This window comes from Gnatocerus cornutus, chromosome 5 (genome assembly GCF_029298725.1).
Source record: "Gnatocerus cornutus isolate USDA-ARS CGAHR chromosome 5, icGnaCorn1.1, whole genome shotgun sequence".
Classification (NCBI taxonomy): Eukaryota; Metazoa; Arthropoda; class Insecta; order Coleoptera; family Tenebrionidae; genus Gnatocerus; species Gnatocerus cornutus.
In genome coordinates this window covers 9,108,857-9,134,573 of record NC_142237.1, presented here as the reverse complement: position 1 = coordinate 9,134,573, position 25,717 = coordinate 9,108,857, and the positions used below count along the sequence as shown (strand labels likewise).

The 25,717-nt window shown below is 32.4% G+C and overlaps 1 protein-coding gene across 1 annotated transcript in view; it reads left to right on the top strand.

Moving 5' to 3' along the window:
* The window catches only part of LOC148174188 (dipeptidase 1-like), a 122,480-nt gene that overhangs the window by 39,987 nt on the left and 56,776 nt on the right, over positions 1 to 25,717 (top strand). The window contains exon 4 of the mRNA XM_088035449.1: positions 21,532 to 21,676. Within this exon, the coding sequence (XP_087891575.1) occupies positions 21,532 to 21,676 (145 nt within the window). The remainder of the gene's footprint in view (positions 1 to 21,531; positions 21,677 to 25,717) is intronic.

The following is a 25,717-nucleotide window of genomic DNA, read 5'->3' as shown; positions in this document are numbered from 1 at the left end:
CAATCACTATATTATGCATTAAAAACAAATCTATAATTTTTATATAAAGTTAAACATTAAACATAAAATTTTATAAATATGAACTCCTGTAAGTCAATGAATGGAAAGACAATGAACACAATCATTTGGAATAGTGAACAGATTTGTGCAATAGTTAATTTTTTTTAATTGGAAGCAAAAATGTTCGACGATGCGTGGAAATAATAACCAAGCTTCCATTTTCATTTTACCCAATAGAACAAAATTTACCTTTGTTGTTCATTAAAAGCAATATTTTTAATTAAAAGCAAAATTTCAATGGATATACATATAGAGTATACAAGAAATCGCGAAAGACCCGTTGACCACATGTCTGTGAGTTAATTCGCGAAAAAAAAACGTATGAACGCAAGACAGAATCGGTGCTTAATTGGTTTTTCGCGAGTTCTGTATATTAATTTATTGAATTGAACAGTTTAAGTGAGTGAAATTAATTACTTATAAAGGTAACCTAACTGAAAACTGTTTACTTCTCTTATTACAATCAACAAATAAACATAAAATTTACATACCTACAACTGCTTCCAAATTTTATGAATTTTACGTAAATGCTATAATATCAAACTCCGGAATGTAATAAAAATGATTATAATCTTATGAAATAGTTTTGCCAAAACGCCACTCATGTAGCAGTTTTTATTGCATTATTTACGCCTCTTGTACTAAAACAAATCTTGTCACTTTTGCAGAACTCGTTATTTCGAAGCGCTAAACAGACATTATTTGTTATTTTTGTAGTCCTATTACTAAAAATTATATTTGGCATGAATTCAGGTCTGACATAAAAACACTGAAACCAAATTTAATAATTTAAAATATAAACCTACAGCGGGAGCAACAATAACTGTTTTAGTTGGCAACACAAACAAATGAGCAGGAATTGGTAATATTGTAAAATATTGTTGTCATTTGATGACATTGTTGACGTTTAGTTACAGCGTTTTCACTGAAGCACCTTAACCTAAATTCCTAAATTTGACGCTTCATGGTGTGTGGCCAATTATAACACAAAAAAATCTTTAGTAGCAGGAATACCAACTGAAATAGTTTTTCTTGTTTACGTTATATAATATACAGAGTGATTTTAAAATAGAGGCGGAAAAAAAAATCCATTACAGCTTATTGTAAATTAAGAAATTTGACAGGTTTCGTTTTTTAAATTGCTGTCTCAGTTTTAAGAAAAAAAAAAAAGAAATTGATGTTCATTTTCATGCTACGCCAATGATTACTAAGGTTACTAAGGTTACTATGCGCAGGTACATTATTAACGAAATGCTTTGCGTTGCTGTTAAGATTATTTTGTGCATATCAGTGGCGCCGAGGATTTTGGAATTTTTACTTTTACCTTAAAAGTAATAAAAATCACTGAAAACGTCTTTTACGTTTTCCGTAAAGCCAAGATTTTTTTCAGCTTCTATTTCAAAATCACCCTATATGTGACCAAACTCAATTGCTGATTGTTGTCTATATGTATGTAATTTTAAAATAAGAATTTTGTAAAATTTAGAGCATTCTTCTTATCCGAGCAACTTAAAATCTCTAAGGTAATTTGAACTTAAAACTCTTTGAAATTTTCAAGTTCTTAACATATTTTAGAAAATGCAATTTTTCTTTCTATTTGGCGACTTCCATCCAATGTTTAGAATCATTTAAATTTTCAGATTTTCCCGAGTCTAAATTTTTTTTCTTTGGATTTATTTGATGTCTGAATATCCATTTTTTTTTTCTAGAACCTTTTTGTGTTGATACTCGCATATTCTTGTTTAAATTCATAAAATTTATGTACCTAAGAACTAAAAACATTGTAAATTTTAAGAACTGGATCCACATGTTGAACTGGCTGTTGTTCATTTATTTTTCCATCTTTGTAAATTATGATGAATCACACAAAAACGAACAGAAATGTAAACGATACCAGAAAAATTATACATCTGGAAAAGAATACACGATTTTTCTACACAATTTTGCCAATGACAAATTAAGAGGACTTCGTCAAGTGTTACCGATTCTGGAAATTAACAAGTTTTCTCCGCAGCGTGTCAACTGTAATTTGTTTGTAATAACATCATTAACACAACATATTCTGTTCAAAGATCTTGTTAGAAACTGCAGGTATTAAAACAACTTAGTTCTTTATAATTATGTTTCCGAACAACATCGTGCGCCGTATTTAAAAGAAAAAAAGGAACTATCTGAACCCCACAATTGAGTTGAGCTGAATTTATGGTGGAAGTTCTACACAGTTTTAGAGGAAGAAGGGGATCAGATATTTATACGATACTTGCTCGTGTACATGCAACACTGAATTTTATTTTTGATATTACTGCAGAACTGAAACCGTCTTTTTCCCATCTTACTCATAAACAGTCGAAAAAATTCATTTTGAATTCATGTCAAAGGAAAATCAGTTTATGCTACAATGTAGGTCTACAGGGACGCACGTTAAATAAAAACTGTAATTTACCATAATTCTTTCGCTATTATTATGCAGAAAGGCAATCTCGAAGTAAATCCCACTATATTGAAAATTCGTAGAGAGTCCCACCGGCACCATCTGCCACCATTTCCTTGAACGCCAGTTATTAGAGCACGTGTTTGTCAACTCGTTAAAACTTAATCTGGCTTGACTTTTTTGTGGCAACCGGATTAGACCCATAATTCAATAAGTCTCCGCGCGGAATTCCTATGCAGCCCCCACAAACAATATCATCTCTTTGAGTTTTATTGCACTCCTTGAGGCATCTGTTTGAATATTATGTAAGTGCGGCATGTGTTTCGGTTGGCGACATAATATATTTTCATTCCGTCAGCGCCAGGTCGGGGTTATTGTGTATCGAATTGACGTGACAAGAGGCAAAAAGGATTCCGTGCGTCAATCAGGATAAAGGGTCTCATCATCAATTCGGTTTAATATCGAAATAACTGTCTGTCAAACGCGACACGGTGCTACTGAAGGGTGAATTAATATTTAGCGTAATAAATTAATTATCGTTAATTTCTGTTTTTTTTTTATGAGGTGAATGTAAACTATTTTCGATCGTGTTCCCGTCGACCTAAATTATTTATGGTGTGGGATGGGCGGTATTTGATATAAACCGCACATTTTTTATTTATTCGGAGATACTTTAACTATTTTAATTATTGCAGGCTAAAATTTCACCATTAATAAATATCCACACTGTGGTTACTTATTTTTGTTTGAAATTACAATCAGCAAACTTGGGCATGCTCGACGTGTGAACTTATAATAAATATAGTCGGAGAGAATTGTTGGCATCACTGATTACATTAAAAGCAAAATAGTTTTAGTTACAATTTTCGTTATTTTACTAAATTCATGAAACGCAGTATTTTTAGTCTCAAGCAAATAGAGCAATTGGTGATTGAGCCACCTTCATAATCGTTTTTAATTCTATAAATAAAAAATTGAAAACTTGCACACTCTTATAATTGACAAATCTCTAGAATCTGATGCAAAAATTGTTCTTTTATCAACGATAGTTTGGCGTCCTAAAAAATGTAACTTTTGAGAATTTTTGAGTTTTTGTGTAAATAATCGATAACTTAAATTTATTTCAATATAACTATGATATAAATATCGCTGTTTTTATTAATAACTTAAGTTTGCAATTATTTTTACAAAAACTTACAATTTTTGGGCCTCGAGACGCCAAACTATAAATGATAAATTTGTTATTTATGTACCAAGGCTAAAATGGCACATTTTGGCTGTGATACACACAAAATTGTTTAGGCGACATCATTAAATTTACAAGTTAATTAATTTTTATTTATGATTTATTGATTTAATCATTTATAACAACTGAATAATTGTAAATAATTATGAATCCTTCAAAAAAGTTTATTATTTCTTTATTTACATTTGAAATTTCGCCATGTTTAGCTTCACAATTTGTATGAATTAGGTTTGATGTCCTTTTTGATGTTCTTGCAGCAACACTGCTAGACATGTTTATTTGCAATAATTCAACACGTTTTTGTTGCACTTTACAGCAGTTTGTCGATTTGATTTTACCCAAATAATTATAAAATTGGGGGTAATGTTGGTATCTTGACGTAATTAAAAAAATTAACGAGAGATGGCATAACCCTAATACGGACAAAAATGAAAGCGGCTAGAAAACGGTCATTTTTAGTTCGCATTTGAGAACTGAAAATTCAGTTTTTAGTTAAGGTGGTCAAAAAACACATTTTTGTCAGATCTTGAAGCTTGGTCAACTGTACCTAAGCGTCCGCAACTTTTCAAATTTTTACTTAAAACTTGAAGACAATTTAAGGGTGGCCACAAAAACTCCCGACAAGTCCTGACTTCAATTTTAATTAAATTGTAGTATTATGTAAAGCATGGTAATACCTTACAAATTCCCAGCAATTTATTTTGTTCAAAGCGCTCTACTTTTAATATCATATATTAAAAATTCTTATTTTATGAACAATGAACGAAAATAATAAAACAGCTCAATATTGCATTGCATAAAAAAATCAAAACAATATCCACAGGCTCATAAAAAGTCGCAGTTTTGCATTGAACTGGTGGTGAAATTCCATGGTTTAATATATTTTTCTTTTAAATGAAGCAACATGTAGATGCATGAAGGAAAAAGGCAGATAAGCGAAAACGAATGTGCACAATTTGAAGGTATCGATTTTTCTATTTTTATATTTTCATTATTTATAGGTACTCGTAACGCTGTCGGCTTAAATTTTGCCGGATTCTGCGCCTTTCGCCTGTTTTCTAAAGTGATTTACATTTTAGATATAAACAAGCAAATAAATAAAAGACTGGCTTTTCATCGACATGATTTGCCACTATCCACTTCAATAATTCTATTATCGCATCCGTATAAACCGCTGCAACAGCACATTAAGTGTCAGCTTTTCCTCCTTGACGTATGAGATGCAACAATGCAAGATCAATAACCGCGGGGGAAATCTTCCGGGAATCTTTGCGATGGGATGCAAACAATGCCCTGAAATCTGCTCCACATAAATAATGTTATTCATATCTTGCTGGTGGAGAGCTATAAAAAAGATTAAAAACCACTTTGTTATGTTTGCCCTCTATAAAAATGCAAAGGCCAAGATTTATTGCACGTTATAAACGCCGATTTGTGGTTACATTAAGAAATAAATTCTTTACTCAATAACAAAAATAAAAACGAAAGCTGAACACGGGCTCCATTATTCAGTCGATTTGGAATTCGCAATTGTAGTTTTCAAAATCCATAAAGTTGTGGTTTAAATGGGATGTACATGTTTGCGCTGTTGTGACTAGTCGCAGCGTGATAGAAATAAATCATTTATTTTTCATAGATTTTTGCAATGAATTTTGTTAAATGGTGCGCTTCTACGTCTGCAAAATAAAAAGGATAATCAATATTTACAAACAACAATTCAAGAACACCATCAATTGAGATAAGAATTGAGGTTGAATAATGGGTAGGTTGGTCAGCAGCCCATTACTGTTATTCTGGCTATTGATCTCCTGTTTACAAGTCTTAAAATATTTGCATCTATTTAATGTAAATTAATGTATTTACTTACCAAAATTAATTTGATGCTGTAGATGTATCCATAAATTAGGGATCAAGAGCTGTGGCAAACCTAGCATCATAAAATTCTTTATTTATTCCGCACAGATCCTCGGCACCACTGCATTCCTCCTCAACGGTCTTGAAAAGATTTGGGTCGCTTATTGATTTTGCATTGTTGCACCTCATGAATCAAGTAGAAAAATTTGACACCTAACAACCCTTGACTGCCGGATTTCTCCCAGTTTGGATAATCAAATAAGAAAATTGAAGTGGAATCATACGAAGAAACTCTCTTGTAAATTTCAACAAGTTAAACTTACATTTCAATATCTTATTAGCAGTTGCGAGAAAGATAATCATAGGACGTCTACGTTCAATTGACACGGTTTAACCACAAGCTAGTTAAGTGGATAACTCGTCTGGAAAGTCCTTAGTAAAAAGTATGTTTTTATACGAGTTTGAAATTAGTTCGTGTATAAAATTACGGCGGATGAGGAGGTTCTTTTACCTCTACAAGAGCTTTTTGCGGTTGTTTAGGTAAAACGTATGCGACATTAACGTTTAACAGACAAGTAACTCTATGGCACAAATTGGATTAGAGTTTCTGTGGATGCAGGAGTTTACTAACAACTGTTAATATTTATAGTAATTTGACAAACACACATAATCTGCATTGAATTGTGAAGATTAATTAGGAACAATGCCAACTATTAAATCAAAATTGTACGAGGCCGGATTTTACCCGGAACACAAACATAACCGACATCCGTTTTACTCATTTAGAAGATTATAGTGCTGCTACCTAAATGGAAAATTGTAGTTTGAGATATTTATTGTACTAATAAATGTAATGATAATGACACATAAATAATGTGCTTCTAGACTGTGATATAACTCAAATTTCGATCAATGGGGAACAAATAGGATAATAACTCCATTAGAGAAAAGTAAACGAGACAATTTCAAACACCTTTTTATTTAATAATAATTTTAGTAGCATTGTAAGTTTAATTTGACAACATTGTTTTTTTTTTGAACACTTCATAAAACTGAAGAATAAGTACGTCACAATCGTATATTTTAGAGCTCTCAAAATGAAAACGTTACATAAATGAAAAATATTTTATGACATTATGATGAAAGATTACGTCTTAAATAGTTAATAAGTGCAGCGTTTACGACTAGTGGTAAAAGTGAAGAAGACAAAGAGTAAATTTATCAGTTCTTAAAAATTATGGAGGTACTTCTATAATAAGCAGACATGACGGCAATTTAATTGGCTCTTCCAATTTCAGGCATCTTTTTGAGTTTTCTATAACGAGCGATGATAAAAATAATTATTTTACTTGCATTTCCTGAAATTTTCTAGCTGGTGCACTAAAATTGCTAAAATTACAAACTTTAGGGAATCATTTCTGATATTTTGGCTTTGCTCTGAAAATAAAAATTTATAAAATGTATGTTTTTTGATCTACATTGTTGCAATTTTTCAGAGAAAATATACGACTAAAAACTAGTAATTTTCTGAAATTTCATATCTGTTACACTTAAATTACCAAAATTACGAACTTTTGGGGAGAACTTCACATATTTCGACTTCGCTTTGAAAATAAAAATCTTTAAAATTTGCGTTTTTCGATTTACTATGTTGCAATTTGGCAAAGTTAATATATGAATAAAAATTAGCAATTTTCTGAAATTTTATAGATGTTGCACTTAAATTACCAAAATTACGAATTTTAGAGAAGGACTTCACTTATTTTGACTTCGCTTTGAAAATAAAAATTTCGAAAATTTATGTTTTTCGATCTACAATGTTGCAATTTGAATTAATATACAATTAAAAATTTGTAATTTTGTGAAATTTCATAGCTTTTGTACTAAAATTACTAAAAATACGAATTTTAGGGAAGCATTTTGGCTTTGAAAATAAAAATTTCGGAAATTTGTTTTTCGATCTACAATTATACAATTTGGCAGAGTTAATATGTAATTAAAAGCTAGTAATTTTCCCAAATTTTATTGTTGTTGCACTAAAATTACCTAAATTACGAATCTTAGCAAAGGATATCAAAAATTATTGTTTCGTCATAAAAACAGACACTTCTACAATTCTAATCCTTAATTACTTAACACTAGGAAGCCAATTTCCAGAAAAATATTTCTATCTAAACCGACAGTTTTCAAAATTTCTAAACCAACCTTCAAAATGTAGTCCATCATTAATCATAGTCAGTCTTAAATCGTAGATAAACATTTAGCAGAACTAAAAAAGCCTAAACTAAGCAAAACACTGTGTATGTATATTAAACTACTTTTGTTAGAACTGACGAACCAAAAAATTGGCAATTAAACACATCTAATGTTTCTTTCAATTGAAAATCCTCCAAAACATACATATAATAAATAGTGCCTACCACCTACCTTACAAACATTTTTCTGAGAACAGCACACACACGCCCGTAACGACTTCCTTCTCTCAAAGTCGAAATACAACTGATTTGAGTAAAGATATTAATACGTAATTTCCTAATAGCACTACTTTTTTTTATATATTATATAATTTTCTTGATTTTTCTTACCTATTTGGATACTTGGATAATTTTTTATTCGCTTATGAAAAATGTAGTGATAAGCAATTAGGAAATTACGTAATAATCTCTTTATTCAAATTAGTTGTGTTTTGACTTTGAAAGTTTATGCTTAGTAATAATCGAAGTTTAATTATTACTTCTATTTATTTATTAAATTTAAGGTAAAAATCAGTATAAGTCTATCAAAAATAACTCTATTTCTATAAAGTCTAGTTGTATCTAAATTTTTTGAAGAACAATTTAACAAGTAGTGTCGCATAAATCTTTGTCTAAACAAATAATTGCAGTCCCAAATAAATAAAACATTGTTAGTAGAAAATTATCCCGGCTCCTCCACCATTTCTACAAATGTTTTGCTTTACAATATACTATTAAAAAAATTTAACCGTATAAAATTGTGTGCATATTTTTTAGTGATTTATGCACAAAATACACGTAGAAACGTTCTGAGTATAGAATACTAAAATTACTCGAGAGTTTCCTGATATTTGTATTTCCTCTGCTGATTGTAAAGCAATACATGCAACTAATTTATAATTTTGAACAACGAAATCGTACACCGAACGTTACTAATTTGATAGATGTTATAGAATTAATTGCCATATGTTCAATAAATATTGATCGAATCACCTCAGTTGATCATATAAATTTACCAACCAATTGTATACCGAACTAAACCAGATTCGCCTGCCAATTCAAAGCAAACAAAAATTGTACCTATTAAACCATACTAACATGTATTTGCATTACAAGCAGCAAAATTCAGTTCAACAGTAAATAAGAATTTTTGATGAGTGAATATTTCCTTGAATCGATATTTAAAATTACAACACTTTCAATCCAAATGTAAAAGTTTTAAGTTCGACTTGGTGGTGCCAGCGAGTTGTGAATAAATAAAATTTTTGATATACTTACTCACTCTCAACACGAACTGTAAACTTGTTCAGTGCACCTCCGATGAGTTCTCGTCGTTTCCAGGGCGTATTTCTTTGCGTAACGAGAATTTGTAGACCTCCAACAAAGAATAAATTTGATTTGAATTCGTGGTTAGAGCGCAACTCCTTCAGACGGTGACAAATGGTTGTCCTTTTTAGCGGAGACCTGGTGGATGAAGTATGACTGCATTTCTCTCATCTAAGCAGCACTTAACGTGAATGGAGTTGCGCTCTAACTTTGTTCCAGACCATATCGTGATAAAGCAAAGAAATCAATCAATGCTGTATTCATATTATACTTTTTGCGTCGGTACGTGATAACGTTGAAAGCTGTGTTAAACCTTATATTACTCGTCTTCGATCCCTTAAAAAAGAAATAGCTTTACGGACTGCAGTCCCAGAGGACTACTAGATATTTCTTACACAGCAATTCACAATGGAAATAAAACTATCATGGCGGCTTCTTTCCGATTTTCTCAGCCTTGCGACGAATCTATTTAAGAATTTAATAAAGAGTTCGGAAAAACGCGCGATGAAAAATCACCGGTTTGTTGGTGGTAATTGCGACAGATTTCATTTTGCTGGTCTTGGAGATGCGGTTCATCCATTCGCATAAATCACCCTTTATCTAATGTAATGAACGACGCTCGATATTGATTCGGATTTGATTTGTCGATTTGTTTTAATCCAACTGACACGAAATAACATGGAAATTATTGTTCCATTGTCAATTAGAAAAAGTGATTATGATAGGCGTGTCGAAAATTGTTCCCCAACAACTGTCATTAATTGATAAGGGGAAAACAAAGACCAGGGTCGCGTCCGGATTAATATTTCACGATACCGTCAATCAGAGAAAACATTTGTATTAATGAGGTAAACACAGCACTCTGATGAAAAAAATCCAGTCGATGAAAGCTATAAAATGTGAAAACTCTGCCTTAATTAGAACCTACATTTTCCTGGAGGAGTGTGCATAATGGGTTACGCCATTTCCGTAATGTTAAACATCTCTTACCCGTGTTTTTCTCATCAGGAGGCTCCGTCCTATAAAAATTCAAAAGGAACCAATCGATTATCCTTTACGAAAGTGAGCCACTTGCTGCAATTGCTCGTAACTCATCCTTTATGAGCGGTCTGATAGTTGTATGTGTGCTTCGACCCAAGTCTTTCGACCGTTCTGATTTATGGAATTTTAACTGTTGTTCCGTGAATATCGCACAACAAATACCGATATTTTCTTACGAGATTAATCCATAAAGAATTTATGTCCAGAAGTAAAAAAATAAAACTGAATTATTTATGGACTGAAACAATGATGTTTACGGTGCCGACTCCGTGTCTCTTCATGACATAACTTTGGAAGGATAAATCAATCGGGAGGAAATTGGACACGTGCGAGTTTTTCCAAAATAGGAGAGTAGAAACTAATCACGGAAAAAACGTGGCTATTTGCAGATATAGTAATCAATCATTGTTTTTTGAGTTAGGGGCGTTTGATCCGATCATAGTTTACAGTTCTGCGGGCAAATCGGCTGAAATTGGATTATGAGCTACGTTGTTCGTATTAAAACAGACTGTTATAAAATTACTATTTATTTAAATTCGATAAATAATTCGGATTAGCAACACTAATTTCATTATAATAATTCAAAACTGCATTGTTCTATAATAATGTGTTTTTCAAAACGAAATGATTTTGATTGTCATTTTTGAATTCTTGAATATTTGTTTAGTTATTTACAGTTAATAACAGAGCCAATTTTATTAACTCTGCTATGTGAATATGTAAAGTCGCTAAATTAAATTATGAGTTGGATGGTATGCGGTAATGAAAATTATTGATTTACATTTAATAGATAGTTACACGAACACTGAAATTAGCATTCTAATATCAATAGTATCAAATGTAGTATTCCTCTATTTATTTATTAGTCAAAAACCTAGTTTGTGCGTGCATATTTTCGCTCTAAAATAATTTTGTATTAATCTAAAATCCGATTTTTATTTGCTCATGCAAATTTTGCCAAAACAAAAATTATTTGGTCATACAAATGGATAATTGCTTTGCTTACTGTAATAATAACGGTTTTAGCAAATGCATCAAAATTTGTCCGACGGAACGTAACAATGCGTTTATTTAATTCCAGCAATGCAAGTGAAATTTGAATTTAATTTGAAATTTTATTCACACTGAGAAAACTGGTAGCTTCAAGTATTTTTAGTAAATAAAGTGATAGAAAGTAGTTCTTTGGAAATTGTTGATAAAAGGAAATTCTTCAAGATTTGCCAGAACATTTTTGTCGTCTTCGTTTTTGTGCATTATAGAAATGAATTATAATGTTTTGTGGTGCGGTTGGATATTGAATTGTTATGGTCCAATTAAAAAAATTGAGAGGCGGTTTACAGAAGCATTAATTTTAATCAAAAACTTAAATACTTAAATACAGCATGTTAATGTGACATGTGATCGTTTTTCGGCCAATCAAATGTCAGCAATCATTAAACAAGTTGCAAAATTAACTTAATTTGGACATAGTTTTGACATTTAGCGCTTAGTGACAAAATTAATACTAACATGCATTTGAAAACATAACTAAAAATTTTTTTATCGAAACATGAACATTAAGATGTATCTAATACCTTTGAATGCTTACGTGTAAAGTACATCATAATAGTGATGATACAAATAATTCATAATAACATAGTTACTGTTTCATAACAGCATAGTTACCGTCTCATAATAGCACAGTTGCCATTAATCCATAATATTCAACGTTTTTATGCAAACGAAAGCAACTCCAAAGACCAAAATTAAAAACATTCTGAAGATCTGCATTTATTTATATTAATTCTAACATAAAATATCTTGGAAAATGCTTTTCTCGCTGTTTCATCGCGTTGAAAACTTCCGTCAAAAATTGGAAATTTGCAGAACTGTTGAGTGGTAACATTGTCACCTTCGTACATGTTTCGATAAAGCTTTGTATTTACTACGGATATTAAGTAATTCATAAAAAACTCGGACGTTAACAAGTAACGTCCTCGTTCATTATGAATTACTTAATATCCTTCTCAAATAAATAGCTATTTATCGAAACATGAACATTAAGATGTATCTAATACCTTTGTATGCTTACGTGTAAAGTACATCATAATAGTGATGATACAAATAATTCATAATAACATAGTTACTGTTTCATAATAGCATAGTTACCGTCTCATAATAGCACAGTTGCCATTAATCCATAATATTCAACGTTTTTATGCAAAGGAAAGCAACTCCAAAGACCAAAATTAAAAACATTCTGAAGATCTGCATTTATTTGTATTAATTCTAACATAAAATATCTTGGAAAATGCTTTTCTCGCGGTTTCATCGCGTTCAAAACTTACGTCAAAAATTGGAAATTTGCAGAACTGTTGAGTGGTAACATTGCCACCTTCGTACATGTTTCGATAAAGCTTTGTATTTACTACGGATATTAAGTAATTCATAAAAAACTCGGACGTTAACAAGTAACGTCCTCGTTCATTATGAATTACTTAATATCCTTCTCAAATAAATAGCTATAATAAGAATATAGTTATAGAAAAAAAAATAAAAAATTATGTACAGTACTCTCGCGAAAAGCTCATAGCAAAAGTTTGCTCACCGCTCGTTTCGCTAAGAAATTTTTTCGGCGCTTGTACTGCAAATAACTATTATAAATATTGATTTTACCGAAAAAAGAAAGGAAGAAGAATTTTAATCAAAGTTTATCAATCTTTTTGTCTTCCTTTCTAATATCTTGTAACCATGTTCGAAGAAATTTTACAAAATTCCATCTAAAATCGGACTAGAACGTTAAAGTTAGATAACAATAAATAACTTATCTTGTGCCAAAATTGATACGTTCATGATAATTGCAAATAAATATTTGATTATGTTGTTCGATATTATTATAATGGGGCGCTTTGTAGGTTGACGATTTGCTTTAAATTTGTTAACAATTAATAACAATAATCAAAGCAATAATGTATGTACTATTACAATTTATATTGCATGAAATGTAATTAACTTTTATGTACATTAGTTTTTTTAAAACAATTAAATTTTCATACTGTTTAAATATAACTGTATTATTTAACATACTCGGATAAAATGTTAATGTAGCAAATGCCATTAAATTTTTGAAGTACTGCGACTGTAATAAATTGCAATGTTTATTTCTAATGTAGACTATTTACCGCGAAGGATTTTGTTATACTTCATAAGACTGTCAAGTGTGGAATTGTATTTAATTAATTAGCAGAACCACAGGCAAAGTGAAACGATTGCAAATTGCTAATTGCGCTTTACCACTTTAGCAATTCAGATACAACATCAACAGAAAAAGCACGAGCAAAAACCATTAATTAATTACTAATTAGTTTATCGATTAAGATTTTATGACTCCTCCACCATCTGTAAGTGTGATTCATCTTATTGCAATTCAAGTTTAATGAGTATAAAGTCGAGATGAAAAAAAAATAAATTTAATGAATATAGGGAAATGAATATAATTCAAGAATAAAAAGAAGCTTTAACTTAACTTAATGTAAAAGTCATGAATATTCAAAGTATAATTTGTTTTTGATTGATTACTGCAAGATTTCCTGTGCAGTCGGTCAATTTATCTTACATTTTTTATTTTCTTTTCTAGACAACACAACACAGAGCTTGTAATGATTTTAACAGTAGCGTCTGTAGGATAATAAGAGCACAATTTCCTCAAAGAAACACAAGGTCATTCAGGATTAAATTTTAAAATGTTATTATCACATGTGATGCCAGAATTTCCGATCGAGGTTAGATTTGAATGTAGGAAATTGAGTTTTTTCCATTAATCAGATATGAATAATCTTGTTAAAACCGAATTTTGTAAATTCGACATCATTGTTGATTGTGACATTTGGGTACTTTTTTCCCGTCTAGCTGCTGCCACCACGTTATAGTAAATTTGAAAACAAGTGGCATTTCTCCATAACAAAGCTAATAAAATGAGGCCAGTGTCGTGGGATCAGCATTTATAATGGCAAGCTCGTGCATCATCCGCACTAAATACCATAATTAACTACGTGCAGTAAAGTTGGCAACGTTTCTGTAGTTCTAAAGGGTACAACAGAAGCGACCACTGGTTTGGTCAACTTAGACCATTAATATAAATTATAAGAATTAATAAAACTCGTCCTATTTGCCACAGGAGACCGCCAACTTACACAATATTTAACATTGCTCGTAAATCATGGAAACGCACGGCTTTGCGGATAGTCCCTGGGAAACAGTTCGCTTAGCGGATTTATGTCTGATGAAGGATATTAACGACACGAAACAGTGGCTTTTTGGAATCGGACTTAAAATCAGAAAGGATTAGCATAGTCGAATACTATTTGAAATGAAATAATAAAGTTTTAGCTCCCTCCTGTGCTGTATAAACGGCAATGTTACCTAATTATTTCTGCGTATATTTCCTCTAAATGAAGGTGGTTCGGGTACATTTCCCGCGAGATTTAATTACAGTTGTTTGTAGTTGCACACAACAATAAGAAGAGGTAAAAGATAAAACAAAATAATAGCTCACTTTTGTCTTAAGGTTTCAAATGCAAAAACTTTTATCAAGAGTATGTAAATTCCTCGAAAGCCATCAATCTAAACACAAAAAGTCTCGAAAAAACGCATCATGTTTATTTAATGTTATGTAAATTCCTCACCCTTTTACGCTAATTCGCTCGTAATGTTATTTCAGCGAAATAAATAATTTCATTCTGTCTTCACAATAAAATAGGTACATTACCGTTGCTACGCAAAAGAGAAAAATAAGTAGGTGAACGACACAGAGAAAAGTAAAGTCATTGAAAGTAAAATGTTTGTGCGTGAAAGATAATATATCATAACTGCGAACTGACGCACGAAGGCTGAAGAAGAAAGACAAACGTTGAGTTCCAGAATTGTATAGTTTAATGGTGGTTCCTTTGATAGCATAGAGAGAAACGTGAATGGTGCTTTGGTGGAATCTTGCTCCTGTGCGTTCTATTTATTTTGAAATGTACAACCGTGATATGAATTATTTGTTACGGAAGCAACGTGTTTCAAAACCAAAAAATAAACAACAAGCGGAATTTTTCAGTTTTCTGAAATGTTGCAGACAGACTACTATTAAGACTATGTGGAGCAGAGTAGAATAACCACATTTGCTTAGTCATTTTTGTTTCTAAAACAAAGCGGCTGCAACATATTACTAACATGTGAGTTAGATGTAGTGGATTTATGTCTAAAATGAGGTCTGACAGATTGAATAATCTACAACATGGTGCAATTTTGCAGAAGCACAATTTACTTTTTACAACCGAACGATACTTCTCATTAATATAGTTCGCTACGAAATTTTATCTACCATGAAAAATTTTAAATCAAGCTTATAAAATCGGTCGTAAAAACATTGTACCTACGTTTATGGAGCTGCACTTATAAAAATTATAATAGTACTTTCGAGCTTTTGAATTGTAATTCACACTTTTGCAACTTTAGTAACAGTAACTTTACTTTTGCGCTAACAGTGCAGAAAAGGTGCAGCTGTGCGGTAAAACAGTCAGTCAGCAACCTTTACCACAACAAAGATTCTTATTTCAACAATTTATTTTGTTATTTAAGATGATTTGTCGACCCGAATAATTCTACTTACAGTTGCCCGAATGTAAACAACTATTTTATCATTCTTGTTTAAAATATTATAAGATTTTAAAAATTAAAAAACAAATTATTATATTAATTAATTCTTACAATATTTTATACGCACAGACAGCAATAGTTCAAACCGAGAAATTATGAGTAATTCATGTGCATTCGACCAATTGCGAAACTGAAATCTCATTATTCCACTGCTATGAACCAATGACATTTCAAATTGTTCGCAATCGACTATTTTCGAAACGTGACAATTTTGCTTACCAGTCGTTTGACATAACGCTGAACTCCTAGGTAGGTTTACATTTACCTTATTTCATAAAATCATACAAAGTCTAGCTTTGTAATCACGATTATGGGCATAATTCACTCCTACCGATAACACGATAGCTCATGAATTATGCTATCATAATAATCGCACAAATAATAATATGGCAGGTATTGTTGTTTATTCAAATTATATAAGCGACAAAAGGTTTATTTTAACCTGACTCGAAAAGCCAAATTAACTTCATGAATATTTCGTTGAAGAGGCATATTGCAGGTTAAACAAGTACTTAAAAACAATAATCTCAGATTCAATTTAATTCTGAATTTAATAAATATTTACCATTGATCGCATATTTTCAAGTTATTATTGCACTCGTATGATTAAAACACAATTTACATCTTCGGACAATAATAACTTCATTATAAGCTCGTTAAATAATATACTAAAATTGATGTTTATAATTTAACCATTTGGCAAAAACAAAGCATAAGTAGCAACCATATCTTTACTTTTATAAAAGTAAGTACGCTTTTAAATGACAGACATTTTACAATTTCGCTTTTGTAGCTTAATAAAACACCAGAAATTCCTAAAATGATGATCTTAAGCATTAGATTAGTCAAGCTCGTCGTGATTCGTAAATGTTATTGAAACATAAATTCGTACTACTTAGAAACAAACTGCTAATTGACTCTCAGAGACATAGCAGGATTCTAAGTACTTCTCTTATTATCAGGATTTATCCGAGCCAAATGCCACATCCAGCAGGATTTCTCAAGTCATACCGTAACTATGCATCAAATTGCAACTGTTTAATAATAATTGAAATTGTTTGTGGTAGAGGTAAACTAAACTCTGCACGCGGGTTTAATTACATTGTTCTTGGCTTCAAAATATTAGGTCCTAGTTCTGAAAGTTTAAAGATTGAGCGAAAAATAATTATTGATATCAGGAGAGATAAATTTAATAAAATCAGCAAGAAAAGCCGCATTATTTAATGACAATTTCCTGCAAGAACCTATTTCATTATGCTAATCTACTATAGAGGTTTTACTACTAACTTGTCGCTGTGTGTACTCAATTGCTCAAGACAGTGTTTTCAGACTCAATATTATGTTTCAATTTTAAATAGGAATTTAGAGAAGAAACTTTTGTACACGTGAAAGACAAAATTTACTGTATTGGATATTTCACCATTAAGATAATTCAGTTATGTGGTCAATACGACTCTGAAACGTTAGCTGCATAAAATCACCAATGTTGCCAACCCAATAATAAAGAAATACCAAAAACAATGTTACAATAGATCTCATTGTGAAACGGTCGTCGGTACGCGAAGCTGGACGCAAAGTAAACAAAATTAAAGTCGGACTTCCGTTTTTCCCGATCCATTTAAATGTCACAGTTTGTGTTTGATTTTTTCTCGATTTCAGTGCAATAGTTTCCTAAGCATTAGTTTTTAATTTCTCTAATTTTAAACTATTCTAACTTTTTCATTTATCACCAAAATCTGATATGGTCAATCTGGCAAAAAACTCACGTCCCAAAGTTCGCTCTATACAAACTTACGTTGCGACCTTTTCCCCTTGAAAAAATGTGGCTCTTTTTCGCGATCATGAGCCAATTTCCGGCCGAAACAGCTTGCGAGGTTGTTTAAAAACCTCGGAGAATTTTAAATTAAGTTTACAACTTTTCAATCTTAGTTTCTTTTAATAAGCTTCTCGAAAATTTCCTTATAAATTTGGTGGTCTTCGATTTGACGTGACAGCCCCTCCTTTCAATTATTGCATAAACTAATCTTCTTGATGAAGGTACAAGAGCGTGATCGGTTATGTAAGGGAAGCGTTGAAACGTTATTATCTTCAGGGTAAGAGTGCGTTACGCATTAATCCCCCGACATTCTAAATCTACTATTTACAGTGGTATCGAATTTAATTAACAGATAAAGCTAATGTAATTAATTCTACAATAGGCGTATAGGGAGCAAAGAACAAACAAAATGAAGCTAAGCGTGTAAATCAAACAATTAAATGACATGTTATAATTATAAGAACGAGGGTCTACAGTTGGCTGCATTGAATATTAATTAACCGGTGCACATCAGTTGATTTTTAATTGAACACCACCGAATAAATCAATATCTTGTTTAGTATGGATGGCGTAAAGCGTAACCCCCTGAAATTAATTATTAAATTTGCTTATGTCTTCAAACCCTTAACTAAACACGTTCCGCAAACCTTACTCGAGAAATTTATCATTTTAATTCAAACAACTCGAGGAAATTAAATTTTTGTACTAATATCCACTGGGACGGGATCTAATTTCAAGTTTACGGAAGACATTTGTGCGTCTCTAAGAAATAGTTTTAAATTAATAATTCATAAAATAGTTTCACGTTTTGACTACAATAAGCTCGTCAACACTGGTGAAGCGGCGATTTTTTCGAAGATAAAAAAATCAAATTGTTTGCTATGCAATGCTATTAATTTTACAAATTGAATAGCGTTGTTGAAGTTAATGCAGTTTCAGCAACGAATATTCAAACTGCATGTCTGGTGATTGATTCAGCACACAAAATCTATAGCAGGGTTTTCACTTATTTTCACATTTGTATATTCATTTTTAAAACTATAACGGGTGCATTGTTGCATATTTTCATTGATTTGTCGTGCATACTCTTCAGTATACTTCACTCTAATGAATAACGGGAGTTTACACATCACTGAAGATTTCTACTCTGTACACTAAAAAATTAAAATTGAATTTAACCAGAGAGAAGGTTTCATTCAGTTAGAATGATCTCATCTTACCAATGTTGATGAAAAGATACAAAAGCTCGGAAAAATAAAAACACAATTAATCACTTTTAAAGCCAAAGCTTCATTAATACAGGGTGTGTCGTAAGTTGAGAATAAACTCAGCGAATCGTGAAACCATGCACTTAAAAGAACGTAAAATGCAATTTTTATTCTTTGGGGGCTTTTAGTTCTTAAGATATAGATAGTTAAAATGGCCCGAAATACGATTTTTAAAGGCTAAATAAAGGAAAATTTATGGGATAAACATGCAAGGGTGGTTCAAATAAGTACTTATTTCTCATTTCTTTATTATTATAATAAGACAACTTTCGGATCTGTTTTTTTTTGGGTTCCAAATCTTCACTTTTTTTTAATTATCGTTAGCAAAGGTTGACGTGACGACACAAGTCTTATAGAATTGGTAGCAACATGAGAAAAATAACAGTGCAATTTCCTAATTTTTCAAAAATGTTAACAGCTTTTAACCCGTTTAAATATTAATGGCTTCTCGGCTTGAACCCATGATTTTCCTCTCTCGGTTAGCAAAATTTCCCGACTAAACATTTAGCCTTATTCCAAACGACTGTGGCGACCCTAATTAAAGCAAGTCGATAATCTGTGACAATTATGACATAACGATCCTATTCTACTTCTCTAATCTCTGACCCAGCGCAAGAGCAATCATCTACGCTTGAATTAATCATGAGAGATAAGATAATCTCTTCCACTTTAAAATAAAATCAAAGCAATTTATAAATCGACTTTCCTTTGAAGTGGCATCCAAAATGATAACGCATAACCGAGCGCCTCCATTAAAAAAAACTCATTTACTCTTCTGAACTTTACGCATTCCATAAAACTCCCACACATTGAAAAGACTTCCTTTTTTATTATGTTAACTCCGAGAGAGGTGATTATCCTCGTTTTTGGTCACCCGAGCTGCATTTACACCCTCACGGCTAAAAAAACACTTATTTAAAAACCATTCTGCGACGCGCGAAGAAGCTAACCTAATCATCTTTGAGACATCCAATCAATATTAAGGGGCTTCTGTTGTTATTGCGCGAATTTTTTATTATCCATTCGGCGTGTTAGGCGATATCCGGCTTTTTTTTTTCTAAAATTGCCGAAATGGCTTTAGCGAAAATTTTATAAAACGTGCTTTTACAGCGTCATAAAGACGCCTCGGCTATTAAAACGGGGAGACGCGTTGCCCGGATGATGCTTTATTCTCCTTGATGTAAATTAGGTTTATGCGTTACACGGTTACTTTTTATGACTTATATATTGTTTTGCTTATACTTCGGGCAATCATTTTAATTCGTTATTGCGCCATCGATGTCTTACGGCGAAACAACAGGGTAAAAGTTTCAAGACAATTAGAACGCTTTGCTACTTAAGAAATTTGTAATTCCAGACACACGTCTTGCGAACAAATTTTTATTAATCGTGTCTTTTAAGGTTTGCTTATTAGCAAACTAAACTTTCAGTTTTTAAGTCGGACAAAAACGCACTTTGAAGATTTTAAAACGTGAAGTTATATCGTCTGTAGAGAGCGCAAAATGTTTCCGGAAAATCTGAATGTATTTAATAATAAAAAGCTCAAAAGGGGTGGACGTTTGACATCGCCAGAGTTTGTAACCAAAGGTAATGCAATTCATAATTCATCCCCAAGTTTGCGGTTGGTGCAAATATTTCTGTTATTGAAATCGGCATTCCGTTTGTTTTTATTTTTGGTTTCTTGGTCGTAAATTAGAACAGAGTACCTACATTGTATTGGTACAATTACAGATTGATTCATGCAACTGCAAACTGCAAGGCAATTGTGTAGTAATATAGGGTGAAATTAGTTCCAGTTTACATTTACGGCGCCGTTTATAGTGCATGCATGTATTTACAATCGGGCAATTGCTTGAAATCCGTGTTCCAACGTTTTCCGATCGAGATTGAAAAAGAAGTTTCTTATCGTCATTCAACATGTAGTCGACGGGATGGGCAGAGCCAATTTAAGTAAAAAAGATGAATCCGAAGGGGAATTGACGACGCTCTGGCGCGGTTATTTGTATTCACACCACACGGAGAAAGGTTGAACAAGTTTGCACAGTAACCTACAATAACCGCGCCATTAAATTTATTCAGGTCGAACGGAATTTCATCCGCAAACACAATATTGTTCTAGCACTTTTCGTAAATGGTGCAGAGTAAGCTCTTCGGCGAGGGATTTACGCGCCGTTATTGCACCTGTTGGTGGAGTAATCCACTTCAAAAGTCCCTCGCTTATGGTAAATCCGGCCGATAGAACGCGAACGGTCGTCGATAACAAGAAAAGAATCTTCTTGTTGTCAGTAGACATTAATAAAACAGAAAAGCGAGTTTTATTTGCCATTTCGCAATCTTCTAGCACTTTACAAGAAGCACATACTTCTCAGCTTATCTCGGTAGGAAGTCTTCAAACAAAGCTACTTTGAATCTTTTTATTTCTTCTTCGATCTAAACCGATTCATGACTAAATAATGAAAGACACGTTTCAGTCAATCGAGTAGCGATCAATTCTTTTCTACGTGGTGCATCTCGGTCGAAATGTCAATATTTCCTTAGCACTCTATGTTAATTAATTGCTCATGTCTTTCCAGGAGGACCGTGTGTTTGCTCCGGCTCCAGACGTGACTCGTCGGATGGGTTCACCGAAGATCGTGGGTAAACCGGAGGCGCCAGGTTCGCCCCCTTATTATCGTTCAACGTCCGCCACAAGCTCCAGTTCAAACTCTGCATCCTCCAGTGAGTAGTCTAGATTTACACGTATTTCTGGGGGTATGTTGCTCCTGATTGATTTATTGCAACCCTGCCGCCCTTATTATCCAGACCAGAATCAATGGAATCGCCGTTTTATTGGCCGTCTGATATGCATCAACAGTAATTAGTGAGCTGGAGGGCGCCATTAAGGGAGACCGGCGGAATTATTGTTGTAATTTATAGCGAATTTCATTTATTTGCTCCAAAGGGGAGATGGAATTTGCTCAAATTTATTAATTAAAATTGGTATATTTTTTAGTTAACTGGAAATTGATAAATAGTGGAAGAAATTGAACGAATTATTAGCAATAGCATCCTTCTATCTGTCGTAGTTTTTGAGAATTTGACCAACGATATTTTCAAACTTTCAAAAATTTGACCCTCTGGCGACTACCCGAACTTTTAATCGGCTATACCTGCGTTATTTGTTAACGCACAAAAAATCTTAGGACAGTTTTGGATTAAACATGAGATTCTGCGATTAATGAGCACCAATATCTTGGGTTTGCTTCACAAATAAACGAGACATTAATTAAAATCTGTCTTATTGAAGTGAATTTCAATTTTTTTTTAAAGCAACATTTAAATCTAATATTTTGTATTATAATCAATCGAAAGAGCAACTCAAAGTCTAACAACTGGCCAAATCTCAAATCTGTAGATCAAATAGTATACGAGTGGCGGCCAAAAACAAAACATATGGCGCAAACCGTTTTTTTATCTGTTGCAGTTTCAAAGATATCGAACATGAAAAATTTTAAAACTAAAAAGAAACTTTAGACGGTCATAACAATTAGTTGTTTGTTGTAGTACGTAAATTTTAAAACCAAATTTGGAATCTGCGCAAAATTCTGCATAAAATGAGCTTAAATAACGCAAATTGACCCAAAAAATAAGCGAGATATCACCCCAAAAATTTGACATAATTTTAGTAATAAATTTTTGGTCTTTCGGAAAATCTGAAAACGAATTCTTAGCTAACAAATTGCAAAAAAAGATTACTAAAATAGTATCTTTCCATCTGTCATAGTCTTTAAGACATTGAGCATTAATACTTTCGAATCTTTAAAAATTTGACTCTCTGGCGACTACCTAAAAATTCAAACCGCCAAGAAACTTTTTCGATGCGAAAGCGACGTTAACTACCTTTCAGTTATACTTCAATCGAAAGAAAAACTTGAGATCTAACAACTAGCTTAATCTTAAATTGGTAGGTCAAACAGTTTACTAGTGGTGGTCAAAAAAAAAAATAAAAAAAAATTTTTGCAAAAAAATTACCCATCGAATTTTGGGTATTTGAATCCGAGTTGAAAGCAAGAGCGAGAAAAACGATATTGCAAACCGTTCCTTTCTATCTGTCGAAGATTCAATGATACTGAGCATTACAAATTTCGGAACCAAAAATTTACTATCCAAAACTTTAATCGGCCATAACTCAGTTATTTGTTGTCCTATATGAATTTCAAGCTCGGATTTGGAATCTGGGTTAAATTATGCGTAAAATAAGCCTCAAGATCGCATGTTTGCTTTAAAAATAAGCTAGACATTGATTGAAGAAAATTTACATAGTTTTAGTCATGAAATTTTTTCGAAAATAATTGTAACTTTCACTTGAAATACTTATTGTCGAATTTTGCAAAAAAAAATCTTGTTTCCTGCTCGTGCAAAATGAATGTATTTATTCCATTAAATGCATAATAAAGACAAACTGTCGCCGTCGTACATTTATTTATATGCACATAGAGAAGCACAATCCTAATTGAATTGAAAAACTGTGAAAAATTGAAAAAAATTCTATCGTTTAAGATGACATAAATAGTAATTTATTTCGAGCTAATTGGACAAAAGCTTGATCCATAAACCCAACAAACAACGGAAGTATAAAAGTAGGTTAAAATATTAATTAGTTGAATTGTTTTAATCGTAAAATAACTCGCATTATGAAAATGTCGGAAGCCGGTGTATAGAAAATATGCATTTATCCTGTCGCGCATTTCAAACAAAGCAAACGCAATTTTCGAATGTAGATTTAATTATTCTTCAGCTTAATTGTTCTGTAATTAATTCAGCACATCAACAGCATCCTGACGAATGCGTTATTAACATTTATTAGTTCGTTACGGTACGAGTAAACAACGAACCAATTAGAGCCTCCAAAAATATTTTTTCTACAACATGTGTAATTCAAAGTACAAAAACACAAACAATCCAGCTCTACTATCTTTTATTCATCGAGTTGGGACCTTTCGTCGTAACAAAAACAATTATCTGTGAGAGCAGCGACGAAATGCATGTGAATTGTGTTACTTTTTACTTCGACTTTTTGTGAAGTGATGAAATGTACATTGAGGCGTCTCAAAAAAATCCAATAGGAAAATCAATTAGATTGAGTGATGGATACGAAAGGCCTAGGGCTTTTAAACGTCTAATGTAGCATTGGAGGGGGGATGTATTTATTGATATTAAGTCTTTTTTGCTCGTGAAATATTTCGCCTAAAAACCAAAACGACAGCAGCTGGAAAATGAGTGTACAGTTTTCTATCACAATAGAACGGCATAAAAAGTTATCGGTGCAAGACTCTAATTCCTATATTAACTTTCTTAATAACGTCGAAACTTGCCTGAAAGTTTGGCGTGAAGAAATCTTTTTAAAAATTGCAATATTTCCCCAGCATGTATCTCGAACAATAAACTCAAAGCTCTGCTCCGCCTACCATGGCGAACTTTGGCAGAGTACACGCTTTGGCAAGCTACCAAAAAGCAGTTAATTTTAATTATTTATATGTTAGTTATTCGGGTCCGATCGATTCGTTCAAGATGCGCCCGTAGCAAAAATTTCAATTTAATTGTACCGTCCCTCTAATAACTTTTCCAATAAATCCTTAAAAAGCTCTGGCCCAAAACACACTCGGACAATTTCCAACAAAAAAACCTCGAATTTCAGAGAATCCACTGCATACACGTAAATGGGACTTGTGGTAATGCAATAAGGAGTAACCAAATTTCTTTCCTCTCTTAAAAACTTTGCGACGCTCGGCGAAATATTCATAAGGAACGGATTAGTGGAACTGTCGATAATTCAGTTCCTCCTTTTGTCCAATCAATTAAGGCGATTTTTTATTTAATTAAGTTCGTCTCCGGAGTTGTGACCATTATCGGAATTAATATTAATACTCTTGTGTTGAGTTTTTAATTACGATGAGAGGAGTCCGTGTCTTGAGGAGATTGAAATTTAATTTTTTTCTGCTTCGTAGACGACGTCTTTAACGTTAAATACTATTTTCTTATCATTTTGGTTTAATCCATTATTTCTGAAAGCTTTCAACACATTTTAGGTTTCTATTTTTAGAAATTTATGCAAAAGCACGTAGGCGCGCATTGCGCGAGGCCAAGGAGAAGAGCTGTGGGACTTGATTCCGGGGTAGCGGTTACCCTGACGATTCATAATTTCTGGCTGCTAATTAAAAACAAGTTGGTGACACTGTTGGGACCGCTGTTGCAAAATTTAATTCTTGTTTGCTAATTGCGACAAAGAAGAACAACAATAAAAGCATTTTTCTTCAGGGAAACTCGCAAATGATGGATCTCATCTACATGCCGCGGAACAAAGGACGTTTTATGAATAAGATTATTCAATTTTCCTTAACTTAACAATAAAAAAGCAACACTCCCAAGTTCCAAGTTGTACCTACTTTAAATTATAATAGGCTGTTTTTTAATTTTTTTATTGAGGAATCTCTAAACAAAATGCGGAATACATTACAATGTGTTAGAAATCTGAAAAGACTCTGACGCCACAAAATTCGGTCTTGGGGTCTTAAGTATGACCTATTCAATCTTCTTATCTTATTATTTTCTTTTTTACACTTCTAATAAGTGTTGTTAAAATCGCAAATGCGATTGCTTTTTAATTTTATTAATTAGTTCATTTGTAAGCTTGGGAGATCATTAATTTTTCTGTGCTGTATTACCAATTCCAGCTTTCCCTAATTGGAAAACTTTTTGATAACGCAGTGTTAAATCAGC